This window comes from Giraffa tippelskirchi, chromosome 2 (assembly GCF_054371585.1).
Source record: "Giraffa tippelskirchi isolate mGirTip1 chromosome 2, T2T-mGirTip1v1.2.pri, whole genome shotgun sequence".
Classification (NCBI taxonomy): Eukaryota; Metazoa; Chordata; class Mammalia; order Artiodactyla; family Giraffidae; genus Giraffa; species Giraffa tippelskirchi.
Window position 1 is genome coordinate 15212679 of NC_137276.1, and position 18246 is coordinate 15230924.

General features: G+C 45.1%; 1 protein-coding gene across 2 annotated transcripts in view; it reads left to right on the forward strand.

Annotated features, from left to right (window-relative positions):
- The window catches only part of GFRA1 (GDNF family receptor alpha 1), a 224644-nt gene that overhangs the window by 180901 nt on the left and 25497 nt on the right, over nt 1–18246 (forward strand). For both annotated transcript variants that reach the window (XM_081573469.1, XM_081573470.1), the window contains 3 exons: nt 5898–6007; nt 8844–8978; nt 12801–12982. In XM_081573469.1, the coding sequence (XP_081429595.1) occupies nt 5898–6007; nt 8844–8978; nt 12801–12982 (427 nt within the window). The remainder of the gene's footprint in view (nt 1–5897; nt 6008–8843; nt 8979–12800; nt 12983–18246) is intronic.

The window sequence follows — 18246 nt, forward strand, 5'->3', positions numbered from 1 at the left end:
ATTTCCTAAGGCCAACTTGGCATTTGCCGGCATTTTTCTCCTCTTTAAGGGTGGGAAATTTCTCTTTTAGAGGGAGATACATTTCTACATTAGTGCCTATTCATTTTCTTTTCATTTTCTCAGAGAAAAACAATCAGGTTCATCACTGCTGTCGTCATGGAGATTTCATGTCTCCAGAAGAAATGCACTTGTGGAATTCTTTGTTAATCCCACCCTGGCCATGTAAGCTTTCTTGTTTGGATCACTGCAGTCCAGGCAGAGGAAGTCATTGAAAAAGGTTACAGTGTGGTTCTTTACCCATGGTGAGCAGGAGGATGTGTATCGGGCAGTCCTGGAATGCTGGGGCTGGTTGGCCACTGGACAGATGGAGGTCTGAGAATCCACAACCTGCTAGATGCTTGACTCCCGTGGTGCCATGACCTCAGCATAGTCACAAGCCACCTCTCTTATCTTCCTTGCAAACTGTCCTCTCCTGGGTCCCCTACTGTGACTCCACAATCTACTGAGCTGATTCTGCCCCCTCCTTTTTGCAGTCTTGATTTTCTTTTTAAAGAATATTTATTTATTTGGCTGTGTCAGGTCTTTGTTGTGGCACTCAGGATCTTCTATGCATCACTCGGGATATTTCGTTGTGGCACACAGGCTCTAGAGCACGAGGGCTCAGTACTTCTAGCACTTGGGCTTAGTTGCTCCATAGCATGTGGGATCTTGGGGCTTTCCAGGTGGCACTAGTGGTAAAGAACATGCCTGCCAATGCAGGAGACATAAGAGATGCGGGTTTGATCCGTCAGTCAGGAAGATCCCCTGGAGGGGGACATGGCAACTCACTCCAGTATTCTTGCCTGGAGAATCCCATGGACAGATGAGTCTGGCGGGCTACAGTCCATAGGGTCACAAAGAGTCAGACACGACTGAAGTGACTTATACCACACACGTATGCAGGATCTTAGTTCTCCAATCAAGGACTGAACCCGAGTTCCCTGCATTGCAAGTCAGATTCTTAGCCACTGGACCACCAGGGAAGTCCCCAGTCTTGACTTTCATTCCGTCAACACCCACCATGGGCTTCCCTGGTGGCTCAGCTGGTAAATAATCTGGCTGCAATACAGGACACCTGGGTTCGATCCCTGGGTTGAGAAGGTCCCCTGGAGAAGGGAACAGCTACCCACTCCAGTATTATGGTCTGGAGAATTGCATGGACTCTACAGTCCATAGTGTCGAAGGTTGGACACGACTGAGTGACTTTGACTCACTCACTCAACACCTACCATTCAGGGCATCCTCCTACCCTCCTCCTCTTCTAGTCCTCAGTTCTTGCCTCTGGGTACTCACTGGCTTCAGCCTCCATCCTTCCTTTGGCCAGCTTCCTGCTCTTCTCGTCTCTGCTAAAGCAGGGAGGGCACAGAAGTTTCAAGCAAATCTTTGCTTAATAACTGAGACACCCAAGAGTCCTTCTGTTCTCCAGACCTGATCGTGTTATTTCTCTGTTTAAAATCCTTTGGTGTTTCCCACTGCTTTCAGGATAAAATCCAGCCTCTGAGGTCATTCAAGGCCCTTGCTGATCTTGCCAGCACCATCTCCTGTCACTCACCCTGTGCTTCCTGTGGCCCAGCCATCGCAAGTGAACAATTGACAATTTTCTGGATGATGCATGTGTTAGGTGGTGTTGTTTTTGTTTAGTTGCCAAGTCATGTCTGAGTCTGTTTGACTCCATGTTAGGTGTAGTGGTTGAGAATGTCCTGTGGCTCTGGAGTTGCATAGAATGTGGTCGGTCACGTTTCAGCTCCAGCACAGAGCTCTACAGCCTCCGAGGAGTTACTTAACCTTTCTTTGCCTCAGTGTCTCCATCTGCTAAATGGGTCTCAGAGTATCACCTACTGCAGTTAAAATTAAATATGTGAGTAGATGCCAGACGCTTCGATCAGTGCCTGGCAGGTACAAATACTCCATGATTGTTCTCCTGGGATTTTTATGAATGTGATTACTTTATCACATATTGCTTTCTTCTGCAGAGGGAACACCCTCTTCCACCTTTACTTGAAGGATCCTACTGACCCTCCAAGCCTCAGTCTCAATTTTACAACTTCTCTGAAACTAGTTCCTGTTGTGTTAAAAGCTTAAATTGTAGAATCAGAATTTGTTGTTGTTGTTGTTGTTCAGTTGTTGAGAAGTGTCCAACTCTTTGCAACCCCATGGACTGCAGCATGCCAGACTTCCCTGTCCCTCACTAACTCCTGGAGTTTGCCCAAGTTCATGTCCATTGAATTGGTGGTGCTATCCAACAGTCTCATCCTCTGCCACCTTCTTCTCCTTCTGCCTTCAGTCTTTCCCAGCATAATGGTCTTTTCCAATGAGTCAACTCTTCACATCAGGTGGCCAAGTATTGGAGCTTCAGCTTCATCATCAGTCCTTCCAATGAGTATTCAGGATTGATTTCCTTTAGGATTGACTGGTTTGATCTCCTTGTTGTCCAAGGGACTCCCAAGAGTCTTCTGCAGCACCACAGTTTGAAAGCATCAGTTCTTTGGCACTCAGCCTTCTTTACTGTCCAACTCTCATTGAGTACATGACTACTGGAAAGACCATAGCTTTGACTGTACAGACCTTTGTTGGCAAAGTGATATCTTTGCTTTTTAATATGCTGTCTAGGTTTGTCATAGCTTTTAAATCCTGGTTCTGCTATTCACTAGTTCACTAGTCTAAACTCAATAAGCTGTTGTTTCCTCCTCTGTGAAATTAGGATAACAGAGTAATCGTCCTTACCTTATTAGAGTTGCCAGGAAAAAATGTAAAGTATATGAAGACATACCTAACATATTCTAAATACTTGATTCATGTTGTGTTACTTTTATTAGCAACCTTTCTCATCTTTTATTGAGAACTAGCCATCGTGATATTATCATCTTTTTACTTGTTTCTCTTGGCTTCTAGATGGCAGGTTATTTGGGTTCAGGGACAGGGAACTCATTCATCCTTATTAATACAAGCACTTGACCCATCATTCAGTCAATACAAAGGACAAGAAGTCAGCTGCTTTGTCAATACCTGTAATCATTTGCACACGTTGCTTTGAGAGATTTCGGTGGCTGTGTTGTTGGGATGGGAGCATCTTTAGAGAGAACTGTTTTCTTTCTTTGGAAGATACTGGAGACTGGAGGTTAATTTATGACACCATTTCACATGTCATTTGACACAAAAGTGGTTAGGGATGGGAGAGGTAGCTCATCCAGGAAGTGCTGAAATTCAACTCCCAAGAACTTTGAGTTCCGAAGAACTCAAAGGAAGTAAAGATACTTCCTTTATCTGTGGGATTGACTACACCATGCTGGTTTTTTGAGAGCATTGTGCTAGTAAATATTTAACAGCTGATTCTTTAAGAACAGCATAGGGTTGTGATTTGTAGAGCTGGCTGATTACCATGACGAAAATTGTCCCACCTAGTCCATTTTCAAACTACCACTGTGAAGTTAACCAACTCCCAGAATTCATGAAAATGTACCAGTCCACCCACTTGTGCAACCACCGTATAAACTTCTTCTGCCTTCAGTTTTTCTATCTGTTAAATGTGAATCCCATAAAGTGATCATCATGTCTCCAAGCATGAACGGCAGAGGGAGGTGGGTCAGAGGTGAAGGAACCAGCGAAATGTTCATCTGTCAGCAATGCCGTGTGGGCTCACCATTATTTTTGAAACTCTTGCCATCCGCTGGCTAGTTTTGTCTTAGGTCCGAGATCTGGGCTGACAGTCTTCTCTCCAAAACCAGCCTGTTCGGGGAGATGCTCAGAGCAGTATATCTAGTTTTATCCTCCCAATCAGGGTTATGTTCTCTGCAGCAGACTAACTCAATTAGCCTTTCATTCCAGAGTCCAATTGTGAGTCAATTCTGAGGTTGTTAAGCAAAATGAGTCTGGTGGCATTAGCCTCCCGCTGGAGGATAGTAATCCGAGTCACGGTGCTGTTCAGTTAATAGTCTGCTCGAGAGACTACAAGAAGCAGGAGGCTTGGAGACAGCGCAACCTTTCATCCCTCTTTGGGGGGCAGCTGGGAGCGCGGGGCTGCCAGGTCAGGGAGCTGATTGGCTTGTGTGCAGAGCTGGAGTCCCAGCTGCCTGAACCACACAATTGGTGTCTGCAAAGTTAGAAGCCCAGTGCTATGAGATCATTAACTTTCATGACCAGGAAAACTCATCTGAAATTGACACTCGATCCAAGATGGATGCCATTGGTGCCAGTTGAGTAAGTCTGAGTCACCTTTCGGGATTTCTTCTGAAAGATAAATCCTTTAACCAGGCTACAGAAAATGGCCAGGTTTTACGCCCTTCGGTGTGTTCAATTAGAGTCAGAAAACACCAGCTAGGCTCAGACTGTGGGAGGGATGCAGGCACACACACACACACACACACACACACACACACAGGCGCATGCACCAGCCTCATTTGGAGGATTTTTGCCAAGCCACTTAGCTGCACCACATGGCCCCGCTCGGGAAGCGTTCTGAGGAGTGTCAGGTGCTGTGCAAAGAAAATAAAACAGAGCTCCAGCACCTGCCCTGGGGAGTCACAGTGATGGAACCAGGCACACGACATACGGAGTGTACAGATCAGCACAGATAGGGAAGCTCAGACACGCCTTGTTTACTGGGTTCAAGGAAAACCCAATCCCATAGGAACACTGTGCAGCCTTTCCAATGTGCTGTGCACACAGATCATTTCATCAGGGCTTTTAATCTTCTTCCAGTTCAGGTTGTAGGAAAAGGGCCCAGAATATGCTTCCTACAGACCCTTTACAAACCCCTGTGATCTCCACACATTCTACCTTGCTCAGCCCCACCCAGGCAACCCTGTTTATAACATTAGGGATGCTAAGTAAATACAATTTCTTGGGTGGAAAGAAGTAAAAACAGCCCTGGGTTTGTTGGCTGCAAACTCGAGTGAATTAAAGAGCAGGAGCTAAGACAGCCATCCATTGTCTCCTGTAATCGCCAGATAATTTAGCTTCTCTTGAAGTCTGTTGTGTTCCTCACATAGAAACAGAGCTGTTGTCTGCTCAGATGACCTCAGAGATGGCCCAGTTCTCATTTAGAATTTCTCCAACAATATCCTCTTCAGACTGAAAAACAGCCGGTTAGCCACAAAGAGCCCCTTTCCTCTGAAGACCAGTGATGTCTGCAGCCCCTTTGTACATCGGCAACTTCGCCAGCACCCACGGCTTCTGGGTGGACTGCGCTGGCCCCTGGAGGCTTCCCGAACTGCAGACAGATGCTGCACTCCCACCAGGGGACCCCCTACACCCAGTCGCATCAGGAGCCGGTGTCACCCAGTCCCTTTTGCCTTTCCCTGCAGTGCTGGAAAGGCAAACTTCCCCCTCAGCATCCCTTGGCTGGAATATACCACTGCCCCCTCCCTGGGGTGGTAGATGAGAGATGACTTAGAAGACCAGATACGCATATTTTTAAAGCCACTAGGAATTACGGGAGCAGATGGGCTGTAGGATCCTATTTGGACGCCAGGGACATGTTTCTGTATCAAGTAAATATTTTCCCAGTATGGATCTCCGGTGAGTGTGTGCAGAAGCATATTTCGTAAAGATGCAAATAAGTCTAGTCAGAAATAAATATTGAAGGGAAACTTCAAAGCATCAAGATTTCTCCAGTTGCAGGCCCTGAAGACTTCTCTGCAAAGCAGCAGACACAGGTGGGCGAGGGGATGGCTGGGGGCTTGTATATAAGAGAAGATGCTAACATTTTAAGAGTCTATACTCTCTGTATTTTGGGATGTTGAAAAAGGCCTATCGAGAAAGGAATAAGGAAAAATTATGTTTGTGCAGAAGCTTGGGCTATTTTCAAACACATCCTCCCTGCCCCCACCCCCCCACCTTCCACTTTCTTCCTGTTGCAGATCTCGCCTGGCCGATTTTTTCACCAACTGCCAGCCGGAGTCAAGGTCTGTCAGCAGCTGTCTAAAGGAAAATTACGCTGACTGCCTCCTCGCCTACTCAGGGCTTATTGGTAAGATGGGGAGACATGGGATGGGAGAAAATGCTGGTTTACAGACACCCAGAGTCCTTCCGTTGTAGCTTGCTTCTCTCTGTGGATGGATGTAAAAATCTCCTCAGAACCCTCTGCTGGCGTTTTGATGCTGAGTCCTTTAGGACTTGTCTCTAAAAAAAAGGAGGGGTGGGGAAGAATAATGGATGCACAAAGGGGGAGCTGGGATTATTAAAGAGCAGGGAGGCAGCAAGTGTGAAGACCAGGGACGCATCTCAGTTGAAGAACTGACCGCACAGAACAGAAGTAAGCGGGGAAAGCATGATTATGGACGAGGAAAGCAAGTCAAACCAAGTTAACTGAAGTACGTGACTTTGGAGAAGGGGAGCTTGGAAGTCACGCAGTCTGGGGAAGTCAGAAAGGCTGTTTCCGTGAAATGGCCCTTTGGAAGGAAAATCCCTAAAGACTTGGTGTTCTGCTTGCCATTAATAGTCTGGGTAATTCAGCTTCTAGGAGGGGAGGGGGGTTTCCCTAATATTTTTTCCCTGAGAATAAACATCGCAGAAGTAGTCTTGTTCTGTCTTTCAAGACCTGAGGCCTTAGAAGCACCAGGTTCTTGGCATTCAGGACAGCAGTGCAATTAGGCAAGGAACTGGTGAGTTGGGAGAGGATAGGAGTGAGGCAGGTTCATGCCCAGAAATAAACAGGGCAGCAGGAAAAAAGGATGGGGCTCTTGGTACCAGGGCTGTGGGAAGCCTTGGAGGCAGGGCTCCCTCATGACTGTCATGTGAGAAGGAACACATAGTGAAAGCTGGGGAAGGAGAAGGGAAATCACAGTTGTCAGAAGCCTGATGGCTCAGCCAGGGCTCCAGCTCCTGCCACTATCACACTAATCACTGGGCAGGAAGAACATCCTACCAGGAGTGACAGCACAGACCAAAGTCTTTGTCGCCAGCGTGTCTTCAGCAAGAGTCACTGGGAAAATCACTGGCCATACTGAATGCTGGGATATTGCAGGTGCTGTACACTCAGCCCAATTTCATTTGCAAGGATACCTGTGCTGTCTTGGGTAATACCTTTCACCAGCTACTGACCATTCTCACTAATAGGTCCCATGAGCTTGTCTTCCTTAAGTCAGCCCTCCATTTTTATTTATTTTTTCTTTGGCCATGCTGTGAGACTGGCAGGATTGGCATGCGGCTTCTTAGTTCCCTGACCAGGGATCAAACCCGTGACCACCCTGCAGTGGAAGCCTAAAGTCTTAACCACTGGGCAGCCAGGGAAGTCATTCCTCCAAATTTGCATTCAGTTTTTGCTTTTCTTAAATAAAGTAGTCCCTAGTAGGAATTATTTATCAACGATAGAATTACATGTTTAAGAAATAACAGAATGAATTAAGTCATGTTCATTGTAAAGAGTTTTTAAAAATGCAGAGAAACCCACGGTGTTAAAAGATCTCTAGCCCCACTCCCAGATGTAATCACTGTTAATACTTTAGTCTGCATATTCGGTGCACACACTCATCGAAAACTCCATACGGGTTCAAGCTCAACAAACTATTACGTACCCGAGGATCATGAAATCACTTAAGGGAAGAACTAGTTGAAACAATGCATTCTGTGAGCCAAAATTTATTTCTCTCTTGGGTCCAGGTCTTTCCCTCCACTCTGGTCATTGGGTTCTAAGATCTCTGAAGACAAAGCTAGTTCTTAGCTTTTCCAAATGTCAGGGATCCATTCTGGCGCCAGACATACAGTGGATGCTTAGCAGACATACTCTAACCTCTTCATTCAGTGTTGGGGGTGCCTGTTCCTTTCTCACCTAAAGTTACAAGCTTCTCTCTGCTGTGGGTTGAAGTTTTCATCCCAGGGTAGAATGGGATATTGTTTAGTTCAAGTCAGTAAGAAATGTAGGGCAAAGAAGATATGCCCTTGATCCATAAGAGCTTAAAAAGAATTCTTTTTTTTTTTTCTGTTTCTGAACCAAATATATCCTGTGGCTCACTGGACTGCCTGTTACTTCTTACTTCCACAAAATATATAAAAACAGAAGGCTTCTTGGCATGAGTAGGCATTGCCTGGTGTGAGCCACCCAGGAGAAGACATTTGGGTCGTGTTAAGTGTAAATGCATTGTTTATTTGCACCAATACAGAACTCATCAGAAGAACAATGAATACACAGGAAGATGTAGGCAAGAGACCACCCAGCATTTCTTTGAGGATTTTTGAGGACTAGACATTACTCGGAGACACTGGCTTAGGAAATTTCCACTGTTTATTTCCAATTCCATCACAACTTGGAAGACCTTGTTTAAATCTGTTGAAAGTCTAGTGAGCAGAGGTGTCCTTGAATACATCTAGAATGTGGGGTAACCCATAAGGAAAGCTTCTAAGCTTCCCTGGGTTACTCTGAAGGAGCCATTTGCTTCCGAAGGAAGTTGATGCAGAGTCCTAAAAGGCCTTTTAAGATATGTAAAACCAGCTCTATCTATTTGTGAAGATTAATGACATTTTCAAGAAAATGCAAGGGATTTGGCAATTCATGCATTCTAAGTTAATTCTCTCCTGCTCCATGACATCCATACTATTTGTGCAGAGAAAAACACCCTAAGCGCAGCTCAAGGAGTTCTGTTAGAACTTTTTAAGTAAATGTGTAAATTATTTTATGTGCTCAAGATAAATTGCCAAGAAAATGCACTGCTTAACATAATTTCCCACTCAGCAAACACAGTGTTTGTAATTATCCACGGTGTTATCCATGGTGCATCCGTAGTCAGAGGAACATTTGTTTCTTTTCAGGCTATAGGAGAGTTTGTATCATCACACAAGAATAAAACGCCTTGATTTTACTCTTTTAGGTACAGTCATGACCCCCAACTACATAGACTCCAGTAGCCTCAGCGTGGCCCCCTGGTGTGACTGCAACAACAGTGGAAACGACCTGGAGGAATGCTTGAAATTTCTCAATTTCTTCAAGGACAACACATGTCTTAGTGAGTTTGAAAAAATAGACAACAGCCGCGCAAGCATTTTCCCCTCTTAAGTTCAAAGTGTACTTTTCTGTTTCCTGTGTCTGCCTCCTCTCTGTGTGTGTCTTTTTTTTTTTCCTGATCGTTGATGGTGAATCCAGATCCTTTTAGCCACACTGCATGGTGCAGCAGGACCAGAGCAAATGATGAACTGGGTGCTGCCAAGGTGGCGAGTCCAGAGGCCCTGGGAAGCAAAAGACTCAATAGCCAAGGGCACATCGTGCGGGGAGGAATACTTCTACCCACAGATGAAATGTTGATCTTGGCAACCAGCCCCACGTCAGTTCCAGAGGTTTTTAAAACCTGGGCAGCATATACAATGTGAAAGACTCGGGCAAGTTAGATGAGGGGAGGCCTCCACGGGCTCTGTGAGAAAAATCAGAATGTCAACATCAATAGGCCCCTGGATGTTCAGGGTTGGCTCAGAAGAGAAGCAGCAGTTCTTGAGTGGGATGGGCTGGTGATGCAGCCAGGAGCTTCGAATATCTCCGGAGATGAGATGAGCTGGGGGTGGGGGTTAGGGGGAGGTTTCTGCTTGGAAACCATACCGTTATTATTGCAGGGTCCTTTAGGCAATCTGGAAACACGTTTCCCAGGGGAAGAGGGATAGAGAGAAATATGCGGGTGTGAACAATGGGCCTCATCAAATGAACTTCGAAAGCGCTGTGCCGGGTCTCCCTTCTATCCACCGAGATGTGTGCGCCCCAGGCGAGGATCCAGCTGAGTACCTCATTCGTGTCTTGCAGCAGCCGCCATTCATTTATCGGGTGCCTCCTCTGTGTGCAAACTCTGTCTAGGAGGAGTGTAACATATATCCGGTTGGCCAAAAAGCTCTTTCCCATTTTCCCGTAAGATGTTAGGGGAGACTTGATCAAACTTTGGCCAGCCTGGTACATTGTCTCATTGACTGTAACTTGCACAAGAATCCTAGGAGATGCACATATTAGTATCTCCATGTCACAGCAGAATAAGCCGCTGGTATTCACCTAGACCAGCCACACCAGAGATAAGGTCCAAAGCCCCACCCAGTTCCTTCCTCTGCAGCCCCTGCGCCCGGTGGGCTTCTTCAGCAGGCCTGAGATTGAGGGGCTGATGGATAAAAACAAAAGCACGAACATCAAGGACCAGGTAGAACTTCCCAGTGGTAAGCATGGGCCAAGGTTCACCTGCGTCTGAGCACTGTGCCCTTAGGTGACAATTTCTCCGTGGTACTCTGACTGATTTCTAAAGAATTAGCAAGCTATTTACTGCTTGCACACAGGAAAGCTTTTAAGTGTTACTTCAAAAACCTCCTCATGGTTTCTTTTGTTGAAAAGACAAATCTAAGAGATTCACTCAGTAGGTACTTGGCTATAACCAAATACTTTGATCATCTTAAAACGAAAACAAGCTTTTGGATACTAAAGTGAAATTTGAAACTAGTGTAAAGTGTGGAGACATTTGCCAGAATAACATTGGGCACTATATCTTGGAACTATACCTTAAGCCTCTTCTTTGGTCTGGACTAAAAAAAAAATCATGTGTGTGCGTACGTGCATGCGTGTGTGTGTGTGTGTGCATGCGTGTGTGTGTATCCTCTTTTTCACATCCTGCACACTCTTCTGGCAGAATCCAGATTTTAATGAAGATAAAGCAATGACAATAGAGGTCAGTGTGAGAAAAAAAGATTATACTCACTTGGGCTAGAAAACCACTGCCTTGGAGAGAAATTAAAGTGTTCCCTGCTTAATAATATTTTGGTGAAGGGGAGAATGGTATCTTAATGCTAATGATTTTTTAATAAACATAAGCACATTTGATCTTCAGTGAGGACCAAAGCCAGCCAGAATTTTTCATAGTCATTCCATTTATACTTTGATTAGATGGAGCACAGCCTACCAAAGACACAGACTAAATTCAGCCTCTTGCAACAGGCCCTAGGGTAGAAGGAATTGGAATTTGTAGGTTTCAACCCAAATGCAATAACCCAGTTCCCCCATCTCTTCAAATTAACCAGGCCTCTCTAATTCCTCTAGCACAAGCATAACTCTGATCTATTGCTTCCCTGGTGGCTCAGACCGTAAAAGAACCTATCTGCAATGCAGGAGACCCGAGTTGAATCCCTGGGAAAGGAATATCCCCTGAAGAAGGGAATGGCAACTCACTCTAGTATTCTTGCCTGGAGAACCCCATAGACAGAGAAGCCTGGCAGGCTACAGTTCATAGGGTCGCAAAGAGTCAGACATGACTTAGCAACTGAACAACAACAATGTATTGTATACTTTCTCTATTTGCCTCCTCAACCAGAATATAACCTCCAAGGGGACAGGGACTTTTCTATCATGTTGGTGTCATTTGTCCCCTGCTGATTCTCAGCAGAGAATAGTGCCTGGCACTTAATAGATATTCCATTGACACCTGAATGAATGAGTGAGCAAGTGGACAATCTTCCCAAATGACAAGGCAAACATGCTGGAAGTCACAGTGTCAACAAATGACATGGGTCTCATGAATCTACATGCCTTAACAGGACAAAGGAAGGTTTTGTTTTATTGTTGTAGTCCTGGGTCATTTAAGGAAACTGGTTGCCCAAGTACCACCTTCTTTACCTTCCACCCACCCGTTAAGCTCTGTAACCCAACTGGGAGCTCAAGAAGCATTGATATTAATTTGAAGCTGTTTCCTACAGACTAAAAAATGTAAAGTTTTGGAAAACAAGCTTCCAATTTGCTGAACTTCAAGGATAACAATTTTAGAACAAAATGTCACTTCTGAGAGGAAGATTAGGCTTAAATTATTCTGTCTCGTATATCGAAAAATGCCAGCTAAGAGTCATATATTAACAATTTGCACATTCAGGTCCCAAATGGAAGAGTTTGATTCCTTACACAATGAATATGAAATAAAAAAAAATTACTAAATCCAGGCCAAATCCCCGAGGACCCGATTAAAACCTGTTTTTTATTCATCTTGGGGAGGGGAACAACACACAACCAATTTACTCTTGCCATAAAAAACAATCTAATCCCATGAAATTGTAATAAGCTTTTAAGATTTTACATTTTAAACTTTTCATTTAAGCAGGGCTGCGCTTTCCTAATTATGCAGATTTTGTTCAGAAGACTGGGAGCAGAAAGAAAAAAAATAATCTTGCTTACATTTTCTCGATATATTATTGATGAGATTTGGGATATATTTTTCTTTTAAAGAAATCAATTGTGTTTGTACTTTGAGCAATGCCGGGCTCATCGTAGGTGCTCTTTGGGAGCGGATCACATTTTTTCTTTTTTTTTTTTTGCTGTTTGATTTCACTGCCTGTTGACTTCATATGAATGCTACTGGGTCACCCCAGTCTCATAATTAGGGATGTGGTACTTACTAATTAGCTTGCCTTTAGTATAGAATTTTGACACAAGCAGTTTTTTGAAAGATGGAACAGTGATTGTGATCCCAAATAGCAGGTCTGAGGCTATTTTGAGTCAAGTTTCAAAAGACTTGACTGATGAATGTTTCAGGGAAAGCATCTTACTCAGTACCTGGTACCTGAAGAGGGACACGATAAATATTTGTTGCACTTATAGAGCATAGCTAAGTGTCCAGCTCAGGGTTTAATGAGCGAATTGATTTTAGAGCACCTGACCCGTGGCTGGCTCTCAGTATGTAGGGGATGGATGGATGGATGGGTTTTGCTCAGAGAAGTCCAGTGCTCTCATCAGAATTTCTAGTGTGCCTCTCTGGCTTCACATATCCTGTCTGTTACATTTGCTGCTTGACTTTGAAATTGGATTTCCTCCTGTTTTACTGCAGAAAATGCAATTCAAGCCTTTGGCAATGGCTCGGATGTGACCGTGTGGCAGCCAGCCCTCCCAGTTCAGACCACCACTGCCACCACCACCACAGCCTTCCGGGTCAAGAACAAGCCCCTGGGGCCAGCAGGCTCTGAGAATGAAATCCCCACTCATGTTTTACCACCTTGTGCAAACTTACAGGTAAGAGAGGAGGTCCAAACTCTACGTTGGCAAGGACTTCCGGGTGGGGACACAGACTCATTTTCTGAAATGCATTTAGAGATGGATGAAAAGAGATAGAATGCTGCTCAGGTTTAAATCTTAAAAGTGCATTTAAACCATGAGAGGTGAAGATCATGACGTACTGCCGCGTGGAGAGACAGATGGACTCTGGGACCAACTCTGATGTTTACGAGGCATGGGCTTTTGGTCTAAGCACTCGTATTGGTCTTGGTGTCTTCACCTATAAAATGATGGGCTTGGGCAGATGAATCCTTAAGTTTTCTGTTTGCAAAGTGGTAGATTTGAGTTGGCTATTTGTTTATTTATTATGCTTTTTCGGTGTTCTCTCCAAAGCAGCAGCATATAGAAAGGAAGAAGGAACTCTTGGCTTTCTAAGAAGAATTTTTTTTAATTTTATACAACTTTTAAAGGTTACTTTCCATTTATAGCTATTACAGAATATTGTCTATATTCCTTGTGTTGTATAATACATCCTTGAACCTATCTTATACCCAGTAGTTTGTGCCTGCCACTCCTGTATTGCCCCTCCCCCCATCCTTCTCTCTACTTATAACCACTGGTTTATTCTCTCTGTCTGTGAGTCTGCTTTGTTTTTGTTATATTCACTAGTGTATTGTATTTTTTAGATTCCACATATAAGTGATATACAATATTTGTCTTCTTCTGTCTGACTTATTTCACTTAGTATAATGCCTTCCAGGGTCATCCATGTTTGTGCAAATAGCAAAGTTTCATTCTTTTTTATGGCTGAGTAGTAGTCCATTGTGTGTTTGTGTGTATCTTCTTTATCCATTCATCTGTTGATGGACTCTTAGGTTACTTTCATATCTTGGCTATTGTAAATAATGCTGCTGTGAACATTGGGGTGCAGTATCTTTTCAAATTAGCCTTTTGTTTTTCTTGTGTATATACCCAGGAATGGAACTGCAGACTCATGTGATAGCTCTGTCTTTAGTTTTTTTTTTGAGAAACCTCCCATACTATTTTCGACAGTGGCTGTACCAACTTACATTCCCAGCAACAGTACCCAGGAATCCCCTTTTCCCACATCCTCCACATGTTATCTGTGTCTTTGTTGACGATGGCCATGTGACGAGTGTGAGATGATATCTCCTTGTGGTTTTCATTTGCATTTCCTTGATGAGCATCTTTTCATGTGCCTGTTGGCCATCTGCATTTCCTCTTTGGAAAAATGTGTTTCAGTTCTTCTGCCCATTTTTTAATTGGGTTGTTTATTTCTTTGATGTTACGTTGTATGAGCTGTTTATATATGTTGGAAATTAACCCCTTATCAGTCATATCACTTGCAAATATTTTCTCCCATTCAGGGGATTGTCTTGGGAGCCCTTGGCTTTGTCTCCATCACTAGCATTTAGACTCAATGTGGAGTATTTAACTCTATCTAAAGCTATGCTAGAGAGAGTGTTATTAGTGAAGTGTTAAGGCAAATGTAGCATCCTGGACAGCTTCATTCTTCAGGAAGCACAAGAAGATACTCTTTTGTTCGAGTTGCTGTGAAACACTGCACTGAAAACCCCTCGTGTGAACAGAGTCCAGTGAAAATGGCCCAGAGACTTCTTTGGGGTTGAGGCAGATCTCCAAGGGCCAGGACCACAATGACCTACAAATGGTCATTTCCTGACTTTAGTCAAAGCCGAGTGCCTATTCTGCCTTTTTATTGATTTTTTTTTTTCATCATAGTGAGTATTCAGCTATTTGGGAACCTCTTCATATACTCACCAAGGATTTTCACACACTTTACCTCTTTGGATATTACCCTCCTGATGGCTGGGGGAGAGATGGTATGATTGTGTTGTTACTGCAGTGTTGTTCACCTTGTTCTTTCATCAGAGGATGTGGGGCTCAGTGAGGGGATGCTTCGGCTCGAGCCCACAGAGCTGGCAAGTCATGGAACCGGCCCTGGAATCTCGAGGCTTGTGTTCTTCCCATGGTTCCTCCTGGGTTTGAAGGCAGTGGTGACCACGTGGTGACTTCTGCCTCCTGCCATGCTAGGGGAAGGGACATGTGCCAAGCACAGTGCTGTCCCGTCAGCCTTGTCACAGGAATACGTCCTCCCAGCTCTCCACCACCCCCATCCCGGGCCCCACCGAGATCCCCCTCACCAGAACACTTACCAGAAACTTCTCTGCGAATACCTTCTTGACTCACCGCCTCGTCTGTTCCCTGCAAAGTATTGGGGCAGGTTTGGTTTTTTTTTTTTCTGTTTTACACTATTTATTCATTTATTTGGCTATGCTGGGTCTTAGTTGTGGCACGTGGGATCCTTCATTGTGGCGCTTAGGCCCCTCGCTAGTTCTTCTTCTCTTTAGTGCAGTCCTCGGGCTGAGTTGCCCTGCTGCCTGTGGGATCTTCATTTCCTGACCAGGGGTCAGGGATCAAACCGTGTCCCCTGCATTGGAAGGTGGATTCATAATCACTAGACCACCAGGGGGGTCCCGGGGGCAGTTTTTCTCCTTCTGCTTTGCTTGCTCTCTTCTCGCCCCAACACTCCCCTCTTCTTCTTAGATATCCCACCTACCATTCAGCTGAGCTGTGTTTCTGTTCTCGTCCTCCTGGGTCCCCACCAACACCACACACTCAAATGCACTCACACAGAAGACTAAGAAGAAGGTGGGTGGGAAGGCACAAGCCTAGGGTCAACCAGATGTTCTTCATACTCCTGAAGCATTTCCTGAGCCCTTCCCATCTTCAAAGCAAAAAATGCCAAAAGTAGGAGGAAGCTTGGGGAATACTGCGGCATCTAACCGCCCTGGCCTGGAGCGGAGCCCTGCGGTTCAGGGAGGGGAAGCCACTTGCAGTAAATCACCGGCTGGTTAGAGGTGTGTCTAAACACAGACCTAGCACTGCAGAGCAGTCTCTTCTTTCTCTTTGGCCAAGCCTCGGTGTCCTGCTTCCTCCTGGGTCAGCCTTCTGTTCTTGTCGGTCCACTCAGATTCCAGCATCAATAAAGACTGGTGGCCAGATGAGGGTGGGACTCTGTTATAATGAGGTGATGACAGTGGCCAGAGGTGGTTCCTGACCACAAGAAGAGGCAAAACTCTGGCTACAGCAGGAACAGGTTCTTCTCTGCTCGGGTCTAAATACGTGGAGCTTGATGGCAGAGGCAGTGTCCAGCCTGTTTATTAACCTCCTTTGGTGTTCTGGAAACTTCATGGAGGTGGGCATTCAAAACTAAAATTCTGTCCTCTGTGAATGTACAAATGGTTGGCAAGATGCAGCTGATCAACGTCTTTGGAAGTTCAGACTCCGTGAATAGGTGGGATCTCAGAAGAATAGTCATTACTGGAAGCTCCTTGAAATTAGTTTTTCCCCATGGGAGAACAGTCTGCCAGCCATGAGGAGGTGTTCTCTGTATCTTCCTGCCCCACCAAACCCCACTAGATCATCTGTCCTCTGCTTTTTGGGGTTCAGTGCTTGGCTTGGCCACCAGTGTTTACCTCCAACTAGATCTGCTTGACCATCTCCCCTATAAGGGGAACGCTGTACCACTGCAGGGTTTCCCTGGCAACGTCAGGGGACCCATGAGATCTATTCCCAAGAAACAGCTTTTCCTTACCCTGTATTAGTGATAGGGACTCTGCCTCCTAAACAGAGGGACTGCTGCTACTGCTGCTAAGTCGCTTCAGTCGTGTCCGACTCTGTGCAACCCCACAGACGGCAGCCCACCAGGCTCCCCCGTCCCTGGGATTCTCCAGGGAAGAATACTGGAGTGGGTTGCCATTTCCTTCTCCAATGCATGAAAGTGAAAAGTGAAAGTGAAGTCGCTCAGTTGTGTCCGACTTGTAGCGACCCCATGGACTGCAGCCCACCAGGCTCCTCCGTCCATGGGATTTTCTAGGCGAGAGTACTGGAGTGGGGTGCCATTGCCTTCTCCAAACAGAGGGACAAAGTACAATTAAAGCGTGATGTTTCTCTCAGGATTGCCATTTAACTTCTCAGCAGAGTGGGGCAGTGGAGACGGGAATACAGAGAAAGGACAGGACGGCCACACCTCTTTTCCCAATGACACACCCACCAATCCATCCACCTGGGAGCTAAACAACATTTCACTTCTAGGGAGCTCTTAAGGGTTCTATGAAACCTCACCTTACTGCCTAAGATGACTCCCTATCAGAGCCCATTTTTGTACACATGAAGCAGGGGATGAGGGCTTGGGTTTTGCAGTCAAGCATGTGTGCAGACTCAGACTCTCATCCTCACCAGCACTGTGACAACCTCTCCAAGCCTCCACTTCCTCATCTACAAAATGCTAGGACTTCTTTGGAGAAGGAAATGGCAATCCACTCCAGTATTCTTGCCTGGGAAATCCCATGCACAGAGGAACCTGGCCAGCTGCGGTCCATGGGGTCTCAAAGAGTCAGACTTCCTAAGCTGCTAGGTTGAGAGGATTAAATGGTGATAATGTTGCATTGCCTGGGGTAAAGTGAACGTTCCAAAATGTCACATGCGATGCTTAATCCCAAGTCAGTTGGCCATTTAGTCCCTTTGCAAGAGATGGATGGTGGCATAGTGCTTTGCTTGGGATGTTAGACTAGAGAACGTTGGTGTGAGTTAGCACTAACAGTTGTAGAGTGAGTCTCATTTTGTGAAACATTTCACATGCATTGTGCTCTTTAGTCCTCACAGCATCCCACGAGTCAGGTATGGTAGTCATCCTTCTCTTTTACAAATGAGGCAACTGGGGCAGGGACATGCTAGGAAGTTAACTGAGATCACACAGTAATTCTCTGGTGGGGCTAGGATGTCTGACTCTGAGGCCAGTGCACGTTCACCTTGCTCCATGACCTTGGACAACCTGGGCTCTTTCTTTGAATTAGGAGTGGATAGAGAGGAAGAAGTGAAAAATAGAAAAAGAGGTCATGCAGTATTTGTCTGTGTCTGGCTTATTTCACTTAGCATAATGTCCTCTAGGTTCATGATCTCATTTATATGTGGAATCTAAAAAAGTTGAACTGTTTAAAGCAGAGACTATCCTGGTGGTTACCGGGGACTGGGGGTGGGAGAAATGGGAAGATGCTGGTTATAGGGTACAAACTTTCAGACATGCAAGATGAACAAGATCTGGATATATATAGCATGGTGACTATACTTAGCAATACCATATTATATGCTTGAAATTGCTTAGAGAGTACATCTTAGATGTTCTTACCCCACCCCACGCCCAAAACTGGTAACTATGTCAGATGTGTAATAATATGTTA